Raw genomic sequence first — 15876 nt, 5'->3', positions numbered from 1 at the left:
AGTGTATTAGCACTTGAAAAAAAATTGTTTTTGAAAACAGAAAAACAATCTGTTTTGCCATTTTTAAATGTTTTTAAATTATTCTACCACATTCTTTTATTATCGGAATAATTTCCACATCAACTATATTAAATTAGCAAGTGGACTTTGATCGCCTTTTGAGCGATACTTTTATCTGCTAACCATACATCTTAATTCACCATTCTTAACTTTAGACAAAGAAGAAAATACTTTACATGACAAAATAAATTTCTTTCAAAATAAAGAAGCTACATATGCAACAGACGGATGTGACATTAGTTTACCAAATTCTAAAAATCTAGAGTTGTCAGAAGAAATAAAAGAAGAAAAAAGATGTATTATGGATTTAAAAAAAGGAAGTGTTTCTACTTGGGACTGTAGCGAGCTCCTTAGTTCAATCAAAAATTAATTGTATGAGGTAAATAAAAATGCCAATCCTTTCACAGAAGTATATAGTCTGTTATTGAAAGCGTCAAAGCTTTTACAAGAAAATACTATCCATGAGAGTGATATACCTATTAGTCAGCACCAACATGCTAAATATTTTAAACTTTTAGATTTGCCAAAAAAACGTAAAAAAATTACATACTCGAATCGTTGTGGATTGGCTAAAGACAGAAAAATAGCTGCTGCCAAGATAAATTTTACAACATTAAAATGTCATGATGTTGATTTAGAGGAGGAAGTAGTTACGGAAGACATTGAGCTAGATGGCCTTCCTTCATTTACTTCTAATGTACCAAATATGTCTGTAAAACCTGAGGGAGAGTTTGAAAAAATGCCTGCTATAAAAGAGAACTTCGAAGACACCTCCTATCTTTCAAACCCTTGTTTCAATATCACCGACCAAGACTTAAAATCAATTGGTAGCAATGAAATGCTAACTGACAACATCTTTGTGTGCCAATCCATAAATAAATAAATTGAAAAACATAAATGAATAACAAATTAGATAAATAAAAACATTGACTTTTGCATCTTCTATGCTCAAAATGTGATGCCTTTTTGTCAAGACAGTATTGAGAGCATAATATCAAGATCATGAAAAATATTTTATTGAAAATAATTTATTGTTTCATGTAGCTGGCAATAAAAAAATATTAATGTTAAAATTAAATGTTTATAAATTATTTTAGATAAAATATATTGATGTTAATTATTGTTACATTTTTTAGGCTATAAAGTTATTTTGACACTGAGTCAAAATAACTTTATAGCCTTTAATTTCTATCCAAAACAATCAAATTATGTTTATTTACTAACATTGTATACCATGCAATGGCTATAGAGAGATACTGGTATGTAGCTACATATCAGCTACATCTCTATGTAGCTACTACAAAAACTATGTGGATTCCCCCTATATTTATAAACTGTTATTACTACTGTTTTTATTATTATTGCTATTACTATTACTATTTTTATTATTATTTTTATTATTATTATTATTACTATTATTATTATTATTATTATTATTATTATTATTATTATTATTATTATTATTATTATTATTATTATTATTATTATTATTATTATTATCATTATTATTATTATTATTATTATTATTATTATTATTATTATTATTATTATTATTATTATTATTATTATTATTGTTTTAAAAAATTTAAATTCAAAAAAAAAATTACCCTGACAAATAATTAAATTAAAACAATCAATGTTATTAGTATAACAATGACTATAATACTTATAAGTATGATAATAAGTTACTGATTGATAAAAATGGTGTCACTTATAAATAATCTGATCAGAGGACAACACTTTTTATGTCTTCTTCTAGCACTTAAACGACTAAAAAGAATTTAAAAAAGTGTAATGTTACACTTATTTTTGTTTAAAAATAGTAATAAAAACAATTTTTGTTTAAGTGTATTTACACCTGTATTTGTTCAAAAATAGTAATAAATACACTGATTGTTTTTATTATTGATCTTATTATGATGTTCTGTTAAGTTTTAACTTTCTATTATCATTTGCACTATTTGTATATACTAATTTCCTTGAATGTAATACTTTTCAGAATATTTTAAATTTGATTTAATACGGCTGTTAGTTTATTTGTTTATTTTTATTTGCGCTTTGATTATCCAAGGACGTATTAATAGATGGACGTTCAACGCATTGTTTTATAAAAAAGATATGCGTGTTACGCTATTGTTTAGATAACAAAAGCGAAGCAATAGGTGATAATTTCGAAACCGGGGAGTATTTTTATTTTTTTCGACGTCGGAAAAAGATCGTCTCGACTATCCAATAAAAATATTTTTAAAAGTATTTTACTGAGCATCGATACATAAAATGAGTATGACAGAAAACTTTGCTATTAATCAAGATTATTCTTTTTTGCTTGAAAGTATTGATAACCAAATTGAATTAGTTGTGGATGATTTTATTGAGATAGATCTTGAAGAGTTAGCGGAATTGTTATCAGAGGATTTTGAATTGGAGCTCATACCACCAGCAATTCCTATAGAGAAGCTGATTGCAGAAAAAACCAAAATGCTGAAAAAAAACAGAAGAACGCTTAATAACTAAATTTACCTGTCTGAAATGTTACAATAAATATCTTAGAGAATCGAATTTTAAAAAGCATGAAAAGAAATGTTACATTGCCACTAAAGGTGTGCTTATACTCACATGTTGTGGAGCTTAACGCCTAAACGGGTGCTAATTTATATTTGCAAATACTCCCAGATTATGAAAATATTGTAATAACTCTTAATTTTGATTTTAGAAATTATTCAAAACTGTAAATTGTTGTAATGTACTATTGAACTTCCATATAGAAAAATGCAAGTTGTCTTTATTACATTTTTTACATATACTGGTGTAAGAAAATGTACACAGTTAAAAAATGGCTAGTTAAAGGTAATAGATGATTGACATTTCTCTTTAACCTGGGTTCCATTACAGCCAAGTTAGTATGGTAGATGGTACTAAAATCACAACAGATTTCTAAACATATTAATGAACAACCTTTATGTATAATAACTTTAAAGTTTTCAACTGTATTGCCTTCTCTCGTTTCAATTATTCCAACATCCTCATTTGATGTGCTTCGGAAATTTTTAAAATCAGAAAATTTATTTCTGATTACAAAAAAAGATACTGGAAGTCATTATTACATTTACAGATGTTTATGCATGAAATGTTGGAGAATATAATATTAGCAGATTGAAGATTTAGTTGATCTGGAAGAGATTTGTTAATATTAATGGATAATGGTACTTCACAATTTAAAACAATTAGTCTCCACATGCCATTTGATTGGCGATAACTATTGATTTTAACTATTACAAAATAATTTTTATTATTTTAATTGTAACAGTCAAAACCATGTTTTGATGCAAATGCTTTTAACTGTTGATGAATATTTATCGCATTTACTTTTTTATTTCTTCCAACTCTTGTGAGTGTGTTACATACATAACAAGTTTTTGTGTGTTCAGAAAAAGTGAAGAATTTATCATTCCTCTCAACTTCAAAGCCTTTTTTTGATTTTAAGTCTAACCTGTATAAGACCATACAACATGATTTGCATAAATATTCAGGATGAACTTTTTGATAGTCTGAGGTTGTATCCAGCTTGTAAATGCTAAGAATTGCTTGTTTATAGATAACAAAAGGTTTTATTTGATAGTGACTGTCCTGCTTTATTATGCAGCCACACTTTCTTCATAAATGTTTTAAATATTCCTCATGAAGACTCATTATTTATCCTGTAATGAGATAATAAATATGAATATAAGATTACTTCTTTTGATATAATATTTAAAAAAGGTTAAAAATAAGGCTATGCATCACTTGTAGAAGGCTCAAGAATATGCAACTAAAAGTATGGTCTTATCATTTTTATTATTTCTGTTATTACTATTAGTAACAACAGTAATATTTAAAAAAATAAGATCATTATTAATTAAAGTCTCTACATGACAGTTTAAAAATGCTTAAACAAAAATGCTCATTAAAAATACATACTTTATATATCTTTCCAACTCCTGAAACGAATAGTATTTTATGAACTTTAAGATGCTTTTAGTTATAATACCTTTAGGCAAAATGCAGTTTAGGTATCGAAAGTAAGAAATTTTTTAACTAAGTCGTTCACGAAAAAAAAAAATCACAAATTCAAGAGAAAAAAAAAAGCGAGGCAAATAAGTTCGACATTTCCGACAAAAATAAGAAATACTCTCTGATTTGAACCTTAAAGTGGGAAGCATAATCTGAGAGTGGGGTGAAAAGAATACTAAAAATATCTTTTTCGACCTTTAAACTATATCATAGCAGCTTCAATTTAATAAGGAAAATTTGTTTCACTTTACTCTATCCATTCTAGTAAACCAAACATAGCCTTTTTGCAAAAACCTAGTTTTAGACGTCAAAGTTTAAACACAGCTAAATTTTTATTAAGCAAAGTTCATAGCTCAATTCAACCTTTTTCAGATTTGTGAACTATTCTTGATTAATTTTTTTGTCTTTTATAACCATAAGCTTCAGTAAATGCATAATTATAATGGGTTTACTGAGGGAGGTTTTTTGACGGAAATTTGACGGGTAGAAGTCGGAGTATCTGTATCATGAATTTAGAAAATTGACGGTAACACGCATAGCTTTTAGCTGATTGGCGGCACCTTTGATCTATAACAATGCGTTGAACGTCCGTCTATTAATACTTCCTTGGATTATCCAATAAATTCACGCAAAGTTAACTGACGTAACGACAAAATTTGCATAATTAAAAGTCACATCGTGAGCCATTCTATCTTCTGTTTACCCTAAAAGCGAAACTGCACACACACCGTATAAGTAAATGGCTTTGAAGAAAAAACTTGAAGGTGAGCAATATTGATTTTATAACAGGTGATCAGAAAGTTTTGGGACAAAAGTAAAATGCTTATCTCTACATCACTTTTCGCTTTCATTTTCTAATAATTTCATCAACCATTAACTGATACACAATTTCTCCCCCCTTTTTTTATGATTGATTATGATAGAAAATTTTATGCTGATTCAGAAAAATATAACAACATAGACCTGAAATTTAACGCAAAGTGCTCTAATTCGAAGTCAAAGTTGTAAAAAATCCCACTAAAAGCCCTAATGTTCGCCATTTTGAAAATAATAAGTTTATGATCTTTTTGCTGACAAAAGCAATACGTTAATAGCATGGTTTTTATGTTAAAAAAGTTGTAAAAGTATGATTATCTTGCGCAATTTTTTGTGGCAATGAAAATAGCCGTTTTTTGATTTATTAGAGAATAAACTATATTGCAAGTAATGTACTTTTGTAATAAATTCTAAAAAAGAATTCAACAGTTTTTTTTCCTAAAAGAAGAACTTTTGAAACTTACTAAATAGTTGTTTTATCACATGTAAAATTTAGAAAATGTAACCTTCAAACCGTTTTTTTTAATTAAAAAAAAACCAGCGTACGATACAATAATAATTATTCTTCAATTTTTTTACATTCTCACATTCTACGTTCAACCCTATATTTGAAATCATCCATTAATTTCATTTCGTTTTAACACTTTCGTTATAATACTTTAAAATAATAATGCGAAGGTTGATGGAAACCAGGTCTGTTTATTGCGCAATGTAACGGTAATTATTTTTCGTTAAAAATGAAAGCGTTTTGAAAAAAAAAGGCGAATATCAACTTTTTAGTGGGATTTTTTACAACTTTGACTTCAAATTAGAGCACTTTGCGTTGATTTCCAGGTCTATGTTTTTATATTTTTCTGAATCAGCATAAAATTCTCTATCATAATCAATCATTAAAAAAAAAAAGGGGGGGGGGAGAGAAACTGCAGTAGCGCCACTTTTAATGATTGTCTTTCATCAAGAAATTCATTTTTTCAGTTTTGTGTAATATAGATGTTAGCATCAACTGCTGGTCCTTTTGTATTAATATGGTGCTTAAATTTCTTTGCTGGATAAAGAATTAGACTAGTATTTTAGATTTAAATTTTTGTTTTGATTTGTTCTTTAAAATTGATGAAGTATTCAATTTTTCAAAAGATAAAGATCTATTATTTATGAGTATATCAGAACCTGACAATATAGAGTAGTTTTCATCATTAACAATGATAAAAGTTTAAGAAATCATAACTTCTTAGTGTAATTTCTGGCTCTTGCCTGGTACTTTTTCTGCTTGCTTTTTACTATATTATAGTGTACATTGTCACTTGTAGTATTTTAAGCATAGTGTCTTCAAATTTTCTAGAACAGTGATATAAAAATTGACCAATTTAACTTTGAAACCAGTCTTCTTTTTGTCAACACCCAACAACTAAAATTTAAAGCTGTTACTCTTTATTATACAACTTTTATGGGCAACAAAAAAAGGTCAACCATGTAATGACTATCATTTCATTACATGCTAGACCTCTTTTGAACCCATTGTGGGTTCAAAATTGTTGATTGTGAAATGCCTTCAACTTGATAATGTTTAACATCAGATTTTATCCATTGTCCAACTAAAGAACAGATGTGTTGTCTAATATAAGCTTTACTTTCCACACAGGAACTCATCATTTAAATATGTTTTGCACATCAAGAATGATGTTTAAGCTGGTTACAAATCTATATAAAAAGGTGTTTTTAATTCAAACTTTAAGATGGATTTTTTTGACCAGATATTTTGTCCTAAAACTTTCTGACCGCCTTTTATGTCAATAATGAAAAATATGTTGTTTCAAGACCTCTTGCATATGTTCTGTAAGTTTGTGTCTCCTGCTGAGAAAATCTGTTGTTGATTTTTAAAAAAATGTTCTCAGGTGTCAACTTGTACATTAAAAATCTTGAAGACGGTTTGGATGATGAGCGTTTGCGATTAGAATTCTCTACCTACGGCACAATAACAAGTGCTAAAGTAATGAAAGATAAAAAAGGGTTTTCTAAACACTTTGGTTTTGTTTGTTTCTCTTCTCCAGAAGAAGCCACTAAAGCTGTTACTGAAATGAATGGAAAAATTCTTGTTACAAAACCATTATATGTTGCACTAGCTCAGAGTAAAGAAGAAAGGCGAGCACAACTCTCTACACAGTTTATGAAGCGTGTTAATCCACTTAGATATAGTGCTTCTGGAGTATGTTTGTTTTTCTCCCATCTAAACTTTGATTTAAAAATGTTTTAGAGTGTTACATTTTTTGCTAAAGTATGCATGAATGTTAATGTTATTATACTTTTTTTTTCTATTATCTTTCAAGGCTATGCCACAAGCAGGTTATTCATTTCAAGCTGGTGGTCAACCTGGTTTTTACATCCCAACTGTACCACCAAATCAACGTCCATTTATTGCACAATCAGTTAATCAAATCACTCGTCCACGTTGGCAAACCCAAACACAAGTACAACAAATTGCAGCCAATAACACTCCATATCCATCTCATGTTAATCAAATTAGAGCTGGCACTGCTCAACCTAGACCACGACATCAAGGTGCCCCTAATATTGCTCGACGTGATGCTCCTTATCAACCTGGAATGGGTGCTAGAACAATTCCAAGTCAGCAGGTCCCACTGGCAAACCCAAACACTAGTACAACAAATTGCAGCCAATAACACTCCATATCCATCTCACGTTAATCAAATTAGAACTGGCACTGCTCAACCTAGACCTTGGCATTAAAGTGCCCCTAATGTTGCTCATTATAATGCAGCTCCTTGCTACCAATAATACTACCAAAACATCAAAGTGGTTCTAATTCTTATAAAAAATTATAAAGTAAAAATGACTCATGGGGTATGAAGTCCCATTTATATGCAATTCACTTTAAATATACATTACTTAATGTCAGTATATATTGCTTGAAATATACTGACGTTAAGTAATGGATATTTAAATTCAATTTGAAAATTTCTGACATAGATGAAATGGAAATTTCATCTAATCCAGAAAATTTAGAAACACCAATTTTTTTTCAGTTTTTAAAGCATAACTTTTCACAAACTTTCTAAAATCAGCTGAAATTTCTACCTGATGTTCCTTATTAATTCAATTCATAATATAAACCACAAAAATTACAACGGTTAATTAAAATTTAATTTTTTTCAAAAAGGCTTCGATGCAAAAGTTTAGAGACAACTAAATTTCGAAAATTTTATTTCAAAAGTTATTAAAATGTCAGTTTTTCAATGAGATTGATTCAATAAGATAGCTAGTATTCGATAGCATATCCATTTACTTTTAAAACAGCATTACAGTGACGAGGCATCGAATCAGCTAAATTAATGAGCATCTTGAGGAATGTTATACCATTATTCTTTAATTAGACCAAAGAAATGGTCTTTGTTGGTTTTCTACCAACTAATTGGCGGTCGATGTACTCCCAAAGATGCTCAATAGGATTGAGCTCTGGGCTCTCTGAGGGCTATTCAAGAACTTTTATTTTTTGTTATATAAAAAAATCCTTAATAGTTCAGGCATATTGCTTTGGATCATTATCTTGTAAGTTCCATTTGTGAGTCATTTTATCTTTTGCATGTGGCAACGGCCTTCTTCATGGTGTCTAAAAATCTTTTTGGTCCATATTACCTTCTATGCAGTGAATGGGACCCACATTATCACGACTAAAACATCCCCAAACCATATTTCTTTCGCCATGTTTAACAGTGAGTAACTGATATTATGGATTGAGTCTGTCTCCTACAGGATGTCTGACATACCCAATTCCGTCAATACTGAATACCATAAACTTGGATTCGTCAGAGAAAAGGACTTTTGACCAGTCATTAACTGTCCAATTAATATGATCTACTGCAAATTTTAGCCTATTTTAAAGTAATCGATGTTTAGTTGTATTGACGCTACATTTTGTGCAATGAAACTGATGCATAATTGTATTAAGTTCAACAGCAGTCCTGTGAGGATCTTTCTTGGAATACCTTACCAATAATCTATCGACCTTTTCAGCTGTAACTTCACAAGGTAATTGAATTATAAAATTTCAAAAATATTTTGACGACTACTTATATTTCACTGCTTTTTAAATATTTCAAAGTAATTGAATTATTAAGTTTCACAAATTTTTTTCGCCTTTAATTTTGCTTGTGTTTACAAAAACTTGATTTAATTGTACTTTAATGTACTGTGTAAGTGTTTTGTTTCTAAACTTTTGCACGGATGGTTCTTTAAAAACTGAAGAAAACTTGGTGTTTCTAAACTTTTGCACGCTACTATATTCTTAAAGAAATAATTCAGGATTTACCTTAATCGTGGTTTGTGGCATTAAGATCTTTATCACGTGATATGTGCCATTAAGATGTTTATGACGTCTGTTAAAAAAGGAGAAACTGTTTTTGTTTTTTTTGTATAGTTTTTTGTATAGTTTTTTGTATAATTTTTTTAACAATTGTATGTTATGCTCTAATTTTAATAATTACTCCGCAATTTTTTTCGTTACATATAGCTGTTCGTACTTTTAGAGCTGGTGTGTTTAAATATTGTATATGTTATGCTATAGCAATAAACTGAGAAATGTTTCAGGAAATATATAATACTATTTTATTAATTTCAAATTATGTAATTAGAATTAAAGATAAAGCTTCAGAAATATTTGATATTTCATGTTACGTAATGCGCAAATGGCGAGACTTATTTTCGGTTTGGATGACCTTTTTTTAAAAAAATTAAATCAAATTAATGTCTGATCACTTTTGAACAGCAGTTCAGCTGTCTATGATTCAGGATTAAGAGGCTACAAAAACCAGTATATACACAGAAATGTATATAATGGGTTTTTGTAGCCTCTTAGTCCTGTATCAAAAGTGCGAAAAGGGCTAAATGTCGGAAATTTGATTTATTGTCTCAAAAGAGAGGAAGTATTGCATGCAAGCAATAAAACGACTGCAGTGGGTCTTTTTAAAACGGAGCAACTAAAGTAAATTGAACGTAACAAAACTAGAATAGGCAATCCAATAAATATCTATTAATTTACAATGACGGATTGTAAAAATCTATTAGATTTTGAGCAAAATACCTGGAGAAGAATAAGTAAAATATTCTGGATGTAATCGAAATTTTCAAAAATTTTTTCACAGAAAATGTTGTAACAATTGAAATAAATGGAAATCCGATGTTACAATATTGGACAAACATGGTGGGTAAGGTAGTACCTCTCACCCCAATTTTATTAATTTTTTCCAGGGTTCGTCTTACAGCAGTGCGGTCTTGCATTATCGTGTTGCAGAAAAACGCCTTTTCTGTTGCATTAAAAATTGAATTAATCCATTTCTAACAGTAAAAGTCTATATTTACAGTTTGAACAGGTTTCAGCACTTCAAAATGACCGATTTCGCGAATACTTCACCAAACACCCAAAAATGTAAACAATGTAAACTTGGGCTAGCAGTACTTCGTGGCGATTCATTTGGAGAGAGCCACTGCCTTTTGCGTTTTTGATTATCATAAAGGATCCATTTTTCATCTCCAATGATCAAAAAACGCTTTTGTTTTGAGCTGTTGAATAAGTTGGATGTGGTAGATCGGTTAGCTTTGTTTTGTCCAGACAGATTATGCAAACCCTAAGACCTGCTATGCATAATTTAGCAATCTGCTGCAAATGTTATATGATGGTCGACCAAATTTGGTTAAGAGCGTTTGACAGTTTTTCAAATGTCTGACACGGATTTGCTTCCATTTTTGTCATTAACACGTCATCGTCTAAAGTTGTTCGTCTTCCTGATTGATACTAGTAGGATCAATAATGGATCAACATCGCGAATCTTTTTGGTAGTTGTATTACCCTTGTGAAACTCAAAAAGCATTCAATGCTGGGTATAAGAAGATAAGATGAGTTATTTCCTCAGATTGTTCATCATGCCATTCTGAGATTAATTTAACGGTGCGGATTGCGGCATTGTCATTCCGGAATATTGCGTTGCCTTCCAGAAACAGTGCCATGAAGTGCCATGAAGGGATTCTATTGGGCCGGCTGATTTCCACAGTGTTGATTCCCAGATCACCACAGATCCTCCTCCGTGTTTCACAGTAGGTATTGAGAGTTGTAATTACGTAAATATAAATTATATAAGTGTGTTCATATGGAATATATTAAAGAAAAAGCGCACAAAAAGGAAATGAAGAGACATTAAAGAGATTAGAGTTCGCTTAGTATTTAAAATTGTATAAAACTAGTTTTGTTAATTAATCTTAAAATAAATATGCATAATAAAAGCCCAGTGGTTTGAGATAATGTAAATAACGATTCATCTGAGAATATCACACTCTTCCACTGCTCCACGGACCAGCCCTGGTGATTTTAACACCACTCTAAGCGTTTTTAACGTTTGTTGTTGAGAGCAAAGCTTTCCGTATAGCAGTTCTTTTTTAAAAACCGGCATTATGAAACTTCCAACGGACAGCTTTTGTAGAAAAAGGTTTTTTTTCCATCCGGAATTGTGCTTTGGTGACTATTTTTTACCGTACTTTTCAAATGCTGTCATTGCTCTCAATACTGTTGCTCTTAAAATATTTAGCATCTGGGCTGTTTTAGTCGCGCTTGCTCCTGCCAGATAGGCACCGACAATGTGGCCTCTTATAAAATTGGATAGGTCTGTCATGTCCGAGTAATTTTATTTTGTTAAACCAATTTTATCTGAAAAAAAGAAAAAAAAAAAAAAACTTTAGATATGTAGATTTGGAACATTAGAAATAAATAGTAAAAATAAAATGTAATGGTCATTGACAGCTTTACAGACACTTGAAAATCAAGTCACTTTTATTAGTGGTGTTTCCATTATTTTGTCCAACAATACGTTTGATTGTGCTTCCTGATTGTAATTCGATTGTAAAAAGCGATAGAAATCTTTAAACAGCTGCAAATCGAGATTTTGGGCAATGGCCCTTTCAGCTTCAAGCCACAGAAAATTACCCACTCACAGAATGCTTTCAAATGCCATTAAACTAAAATCTTTAAATTAAATTAATTTTTCTAATTCGGTAAATTAATTACATTTACTTAAAATTTATGAACCCCTTGGAACCAAATAAATTACAAGCTAAGAAAAAGAACTGAAAATTAAAATGAAGTCTATTACACTTTTTTGTTAACTATATTTACTAAAGAATAAACCCGTTCCATGTAACAAGTTTGGTAAGCTAAATGTATTTACTAGTATTACATACTCATACAAAACATGTACTTAATACTCACATTTTATAATTAAAAGCAACATAATTATTAAATGTAAGAGATTTTGCGAAGATCTGAAGTTACTAATAGAAAAGAGATTTTTGAAGCTCCCGTTACAAGCATCATTCTGCTGTTTGAGGTTCGTTCGGGGGAGCCAATAACCAGCTCTACTCCTTATAATACAATCGAGTTCAACCAGTCTTTCTTCTAAATTCCTTTATCAGCGCCTACGCCTACAAAATAATGTAAAACGTTTGGCTTGGACTAGAAAACACAAAAGTTGGAAGATTAACTACCAGAAAATCCTTCGCAGAGCAAAAAAATTGAAAAATTGAGACAAAAACAGAATTTTTAGAATAATAGAGCGTTTAAACATATTGCATTTACTTTCAAACCTTTTTCAAATGAATTCTTTTTTCACTTGATAAGTTAAATGATTATTATTCGTAACAACGCATAAAATCATTAAGTTAAAACTAATACAGTTGCTATTTTTTTTGTTTAAAAAAACTTTCGTTGTTGACATCATTTTGAGTGGGTGGTGTGTAAATTAAGAAGAAAAATGAAATTAGTAAACAACTTTAAAGTGTTTAAGTTTCTCATTTGTCTTGTGAAGATAAATGAGTTGAGCAATTTTTTATTGACCAGTCCAGTCCACAACGAAAACGTTTTCATTGTGGACTTGCCATTTTAACCGCTAGCCTAGGCCTAATTTTTCAATTTCAATTAATTTCCTAGACTTTAAATCGTATATAACATTTTATTTTTAATGAAAGTTTAATTTCTTTTATGTATATTTAGGTTTTTCAACAGTATTTCTACATTGTTTTACTTTTGTACTCAGGCCTATGTTTTTGAAGTGAGTTGTTGATTATGCATGATTATCATGACATGGTGCTCTGCGCCAAATAGCAATCGCTATGTTGTAACAAGAAAATAGTAATTACTATGATGTACCGTATATACTCGCGTATAAGTCGAGAAATTTTTGACGAAATATTTACTCTAAAACAGCAATTCGACTTATATGCGGGTCAGAAAAAAAAACAAATTTATTCCTAGAAATTTTTTTTTCGTATTTCTTATTTTTTTATTAAAAAATGTTTCATTCAAATTCCCACTTCGACTTATATGCTGATCGACTTATACGCGAGTATATACGGTAACTAGAAAATATTAATCGCTATGATGTAACAAAAAATTAGTAATCGCTGTTGTAACAACAAAATAATAACCTCTATGTTGTAGCAAAAAAACATAGCTTAGGTTGACGACACAAATTATCTCTTGATTTCTCTTCTTTCTAATCTGAAAAGCGAATTCTAAACACCCTTTGATGATAAAGACATTACTTCTGAAATATTTATTTAAGTTAAAATATTTGGTATCGTCCTAGTATAAAAACGGGTCAAGATTTAAAACAAATCTATGAAGGATGATTTAATGGATCAGATGATTTAATGAAGAATTACCCGTGTATTATTATGTAAACTATGTGAAATTATCTGTTTTTTATCATGAGCTTATTCTTTTTTGATGTTATTTACATCTTCATAATATTTAGTGAATCACTATTTGCAATTACTTCTGTTTTGTAACATTCTTATTCACACGATATATATGGATATTGATTGATGTTATATTTCTAACTTGGTTAAGTATCTTGGATAATGCATATATCTTTAAGACGTTGCGCCAATTTTTTTACAAATATTACTTATTAATTTGAAAACAAATTTTTTGCGGGTATTTACTTACTCAAAATGCATTTAATTATAAATAATTTCAATGATTGAATTTATAAATATCTTAAAATATTTTAACATTGCTTTTAATCATTTATCAACTTATCATAAATAATTAATCAGCGAAATGGGCAAATATTGTTCCTATTCTGTTTTTTGTACATTTTCTTTGAGTTTTTAAATTTATATAAAACATTCATAAATGATACAAGAATGATTTATCTATCCACCAATTAAGATTGCACAACCTTTTTGTGCAGTTTTAAAAAACATTTGCAACATATAACAGATTTTTTATTTATCAGGCTTTTCTCATATTTAAAGTATTTAACAAAAAAAAGAGGTTTTTTTTCTGTAAAAAATACATAAATACCAAATCATTGCTTCAACCATTATTTATTGGGTAATAATGAAGTAATGGTTAATTATTTTTTATTTAAATATTATTTATATCTTTTATATTAAATTATTAAATTTCTTTTGCAATAAATATTTAAAATTTATAAATCTATTGAAGTAAAAATCAATAAAAAAAAAAAAAAAAAAAAAGTGCTGTACAAAACATTTATCACATTTAAGTATACTACACATATTTATGCATAATATACAACACATATATGGATTGCGCATATGTATTTAATGCAAGTATGTATTATCTAAATGTACAATCCAAGTCTATTAAAAATAAACCTTCATATTATCTGTTCTTAACTTTCTGTAAAAATAACTAAAGATGATCCATAGGAAATGTTATAAAATTGCTTTAAGTACCAAGATTAGCTTCTTCATGATGATGCTTCAATTTATATTATTAATGGAAGGTTTATGCAAAAATTAAATTCTGCCATAGGATTGAATTTGATTTACTTTGAACAGTTTATCTGTTAAGATAAAGTAGCCTCGTCTAAATTATCATTACTTCCATTATAGCTAACAACTTTATTATCATGTTTTAAACTGGCAGTTGTACAAGTTAATGTTGGTCGCATTAATGTCTCATCACTTGTCATTAAAATGATACCATTTGATTCTGAAAATCTTTTGAAAGCTTCCAATTTAAGTAAAGCATCGTCTCTTTCTTTTTTAAGAAGTTCATTTTCACGCGCATAATGTTCAAGCTGTTCCTCTAATGTCATTTTTTCATTTTCTAACAAGTTTTTTTGTGTTGTTCTTTTCATTCTACTAGTTTGTGCATAGCCTCTATTCTTTATAGTTCTTCGCTTTTGCTTCAGTTTTAAAACTTCACTATCTGGAAGCCCTCTTAACAAAGAATTCAGGTCTTTAACAGGTATTTCTGCCAGTTGCTCTTCAGTCAACACAATTTGTTGATTTAAAGGCTCCTTTATTTCATTAATAACAAAGTTTGGGGTATGATTAGTGGAAAAGGAAGAGCTTTCATTTATAGTTGAGTAATCTCTTTCCAAATCATCAGTGGAAGAGTATATTTCTGGGCTTATGATTATCTTTTCCTCATCATCAACCATTTGAAGTGCCTCCCCATCAGAAGACACATTTCCGAGCTTAACAATATAATCATTAGGTTTGTGCTGTTTTGATAGAGGCGGGAATCCTACTGAGTGCTCTAGGACGTGATTTGCTGTGTCAAAGGATCTTTTTGATATATTTTTAATATTAGCTTTTGCTCTGTCAGCTGACTCTCTTGATTCTGTTTGAAGATTGGCAGCGATAATTATTTCTTTAATAAGTGTTTGAGCATCAATTACTTTTCCTTTATTGTCGTTTTTATTTGAATTCATTGATAGATGTGAATAAAATATAAAAAACAAGCATGGGTTTGTTTACTTCTTCCAGACCTTTCCTGACTCAGCTTCCTTGTGCCAACTCAGCATTCAAAAACATAAAGCGTTATCGAAAAAGTGCAGCTTCAAAATCGCACAAACAGAGGCCAATTAACAGCTCGACTTTAAATTCTTTACGATGGAGAGTGGCACGCAC

The 15876-nt window shown here is 29.5% G+C and overlaps 2 protein-coding genes, 1 long non-coding RNA gene and 1 pseudogene across 3 annotated transcripts; 2 read left to right on the top strand and 2 right to left on the bottom strand.

The window, feature by feature from the left end:
• Positions 1–233: 233 nt before the first annotated feature.
• LOC149888859 (uncharacterized) lies at positions 234–943 on the top strand (annotated as a pseudogene).
• Positions 944–4752: 3809 nt separating this feature from the next.
• LOC145188846 (polyadenylate-binding protein 1A-like) lies at positions 4753–9534 on the top strand. Its single transcript, XM_090086701.1, has 3 exons — positions 4753–4874; positions 6819–7129; positions 7251–9534. Exons 1-3 carry the CDS (start codon positions 4850–4852, stop codon positions 7602–7604), a joined length of 690 nt encoding a protein of 229 aa, XP_089942827.1. The 5' UTR covers positions 4753–4849; the 3' UTR covers positions 7605–9534.
• Positions 9535–10052: 518 nt separating this feature from the next.
• On the bottom strand, positions 10053–12678 carry LOC149888858 (uncharacterized). The gene is made up of 2 exons (XR_016452698.1): positions 12571–12678; positions 10053–12408 (listed from the first exon to the last, which is right to left on the bottom strand). It is a non-coding gene; the product is annotated as an uncharacterized LOC149888858 (long non-coding RNA).
• Positions 12679–14536: 1858 nt separating this feature from the next.
• On the bottom strand, positions 14537–15826 carry LOC145189406 (uncharacterized). The gene has a single exon (XM_080066030.2). It carries the CDS (start codon positions 15675–15677, stop codon positions 14805–14807), a length of 873 nt encoding a protein of 290 aa, XP_079922156.2. The 5' UTR covers positions 15678–15826; the 3' UTR covers positions 14537–14804.
• Between the last annotated feature and the right edge of the window lie 50 nt (positions 15827–15876).

The sequence above is a fragment of the Hydra viridissima genome, unplaced genomic scaffold (assembly GCF_058129835.1).
Source record: "Hydra viridissima isolate aposymbiotic clone 2 unplaced genomic scaffold, HvirCarnegie_v1 scaffold_5, whole genome shotgun sequence".
Lineage (NCBI taxonomy): Eukaryota > Metazoa > Cnidaria > Hydrozoa > Anthoathecata > Hydridae > Hydra > Hydra viridissima.
The sequence above is the reverse complement of the archived record's forward strand: the minus strand, read 5'-3'. Positions and strand labels throughout refer to the sequence as shown.

What these genes read in the sequence shown, in the direction of transcription:
- LOC145188846 (XM_090086701.1), top strand. Translation starts at nt 4,850, where the DNA reads ATGGCTTTGAAGAAAAAACTTGAAG. An exon ending in TTTGAAGAAAAAACTTGAAG is followed by an intron (nt 4,875 to 6,818) that starts GTGAGCAATATT and finishes AAATGTTCTCAG; the next exon opens with GTGTCAACTTGTACATTAAA. An exon ending in TTAGATATAGTGCTTCTGGA is followed by an intron (nt 7,130 to 7,250) that starts GTATGTTTGTTT and finishes TTATCTTTCAAG; the next exon opens with GCTATGCCACAAGCAGGTTA.
- LOC145189406 (XM_080066030.2), bottom strand. Translation starts at nt 15,677, where the DNA reads ATGAATTCAAATAAAAACGACAATAAAGGAAAAGTAATTGATGCTCAA.